A 1,470-nucleotide genomic window follows, 5' to 3' on the forward strand; every position below is an offset into this window, starting at 1 on the left:
GTCCCACCAGAAATTAACCCGGCCTTGGAACAACCGCCAAGTCAGGACTCCCTCGACCTCATCACTCACCGCCAGCATCCGCTTACAGGTGTGCGAATCAGTAGTCTGGACTAACTTAGCAACCGAGTGTACCCGACTGCAATACTTGGCCCTCATAAAATCTGACCAAAGTGTATGCTCCGTACGGAAATTCCACCATAACTTTGCGCTGGTTGCCCTAACCATCAGATCCGAATCCAAGAACCCAACTCCCCCTCCTTTTTAGGAAGGGACAGAGTTTTCCACGAGCTCCAATGATACCGAGCACCTCCTGTCTGCTTCCAAAAGAAACTGGCAAAACATCGCTCCAAGTCCCAGATTACTTGCTTGGGCGGCGCACAGGCCGAGAACATGTGAAGTGGAATAGCCTGCAATACTGACAATACCAAGATAGCCTTCCCCCGTTTGGAAAGGACTCGCCGCTGCCAGCTCAAACACTTTGCCTTAACCTTATCAACAATAGAAGTAAAATAGATGCACTTCTTGCGGCTAATATACACAGGGAAACCAAGATAAGTAAATGGAAATTCCTTATGCACACATCCTATTGCCCTGCGAACTCTGTCAACTACCCGAATGGGAGTACGAGGGTGCATGTAAAACGCACTCTTCTGAAAGCTTACCAACTGCCCCCAACCTGGTCGTGCTAAAGATAATGACGTCATCTGCATAGGCCAAATGATGTATGTGTGGTGTCCCCGGCGGCTGAGTGAACTGAGGCACAGTGGTGCCGTCATAAACATGGGCAAGATAAACCGACAGTACTTCAGCTGCAATAACAAACAGAGTCGGGGATAAAGGGTCCCCCTGCCTGAGCCCCCTCGTAGATGTGAAAAAACCTTCCTTGATGCCATTTACTATCACCGAGTACTAGACATTAGACACGGCCCGAAAGACCATATCAATCCATACCTCGCTAAACCCCAGACGGCGCATCACCGAGGTCAGAAAAAAACCAGGAAACCCGGTCATATGCCTTAGCCATATCCAGCTTAAGCACAATGTCCCGACTCTGCAGGCTTAATCCATGACAAATCTCAGACGCCAAAAGAACATTATCCGTGATGGATTGGCCAGCAACAAACCCACTCTGTTGTGGAGACAGCACACGGGGTAGGACCGTGGGCATCCGAACCACCATGAGCTTCATGACCACCTTACTACTAAAGTTACAAAGACTAATCGGCATGTAGTCTGCAAAGGTCTATGTACTCGGCTTTTTCGGCAGCAGAACAATAGATGTGTGAGTGATAGCCATGGTAAAATCCGGTCCTGCAAAGTAACTCCGAACCATACTAACTACGTCTTCCTGAATAATGTCCCAACAAGCCTTATAAAAGGCCCCCGAGAAACCATCCGGTCCCGCCGCACTAATAGAGTTCATCTGCATTACTACTGCCCTCACTTCATCCACCTCCGGCACCGCTGTTA

General features: G+C 49.1%; 1 protein-coding gene across 1 annotated transcript; it reads right to left on the reverse strand.

Moving 5' to 3' along the window:
• Positions 1-224: 224 nt before the first annotated feature.
• Positions 225-1,228, reverse strand: LOC109192010. The gene is made up of 3 exons (XM_019342637.1): positions 1,004-1,228; positions 647-909; positions 225-528 (listed from the first exon to the last, which is right to left on the reverse strand). The coding sequence occupies exons 1-3, from the start codon at positions 1,226-1,228 to the stop codon at positions 225-227; spliced, it is 792 nt and encodes a 263-aa protein (XP_019198182.1).
• Positions 1,229-1,470: the final 242 nt, after the last annotated feature.

Source organism: Ipomoea nil, unplaced genomic scaffold (assembly GCF_001879475.1).
Source record: "Ipomoea nil cultivar Tokyo-kokei standard unplaced genomic scaffold, Asagao_1.1 scaffold1735, whole genome shotgun sequence".
Lineage (NCBI taxonomy): Eukaryota > Viridiplantae > Streptophyta > Magnoliopsida > Solanales > Convolvulaceae > Ipomoea > Ipomoea nil.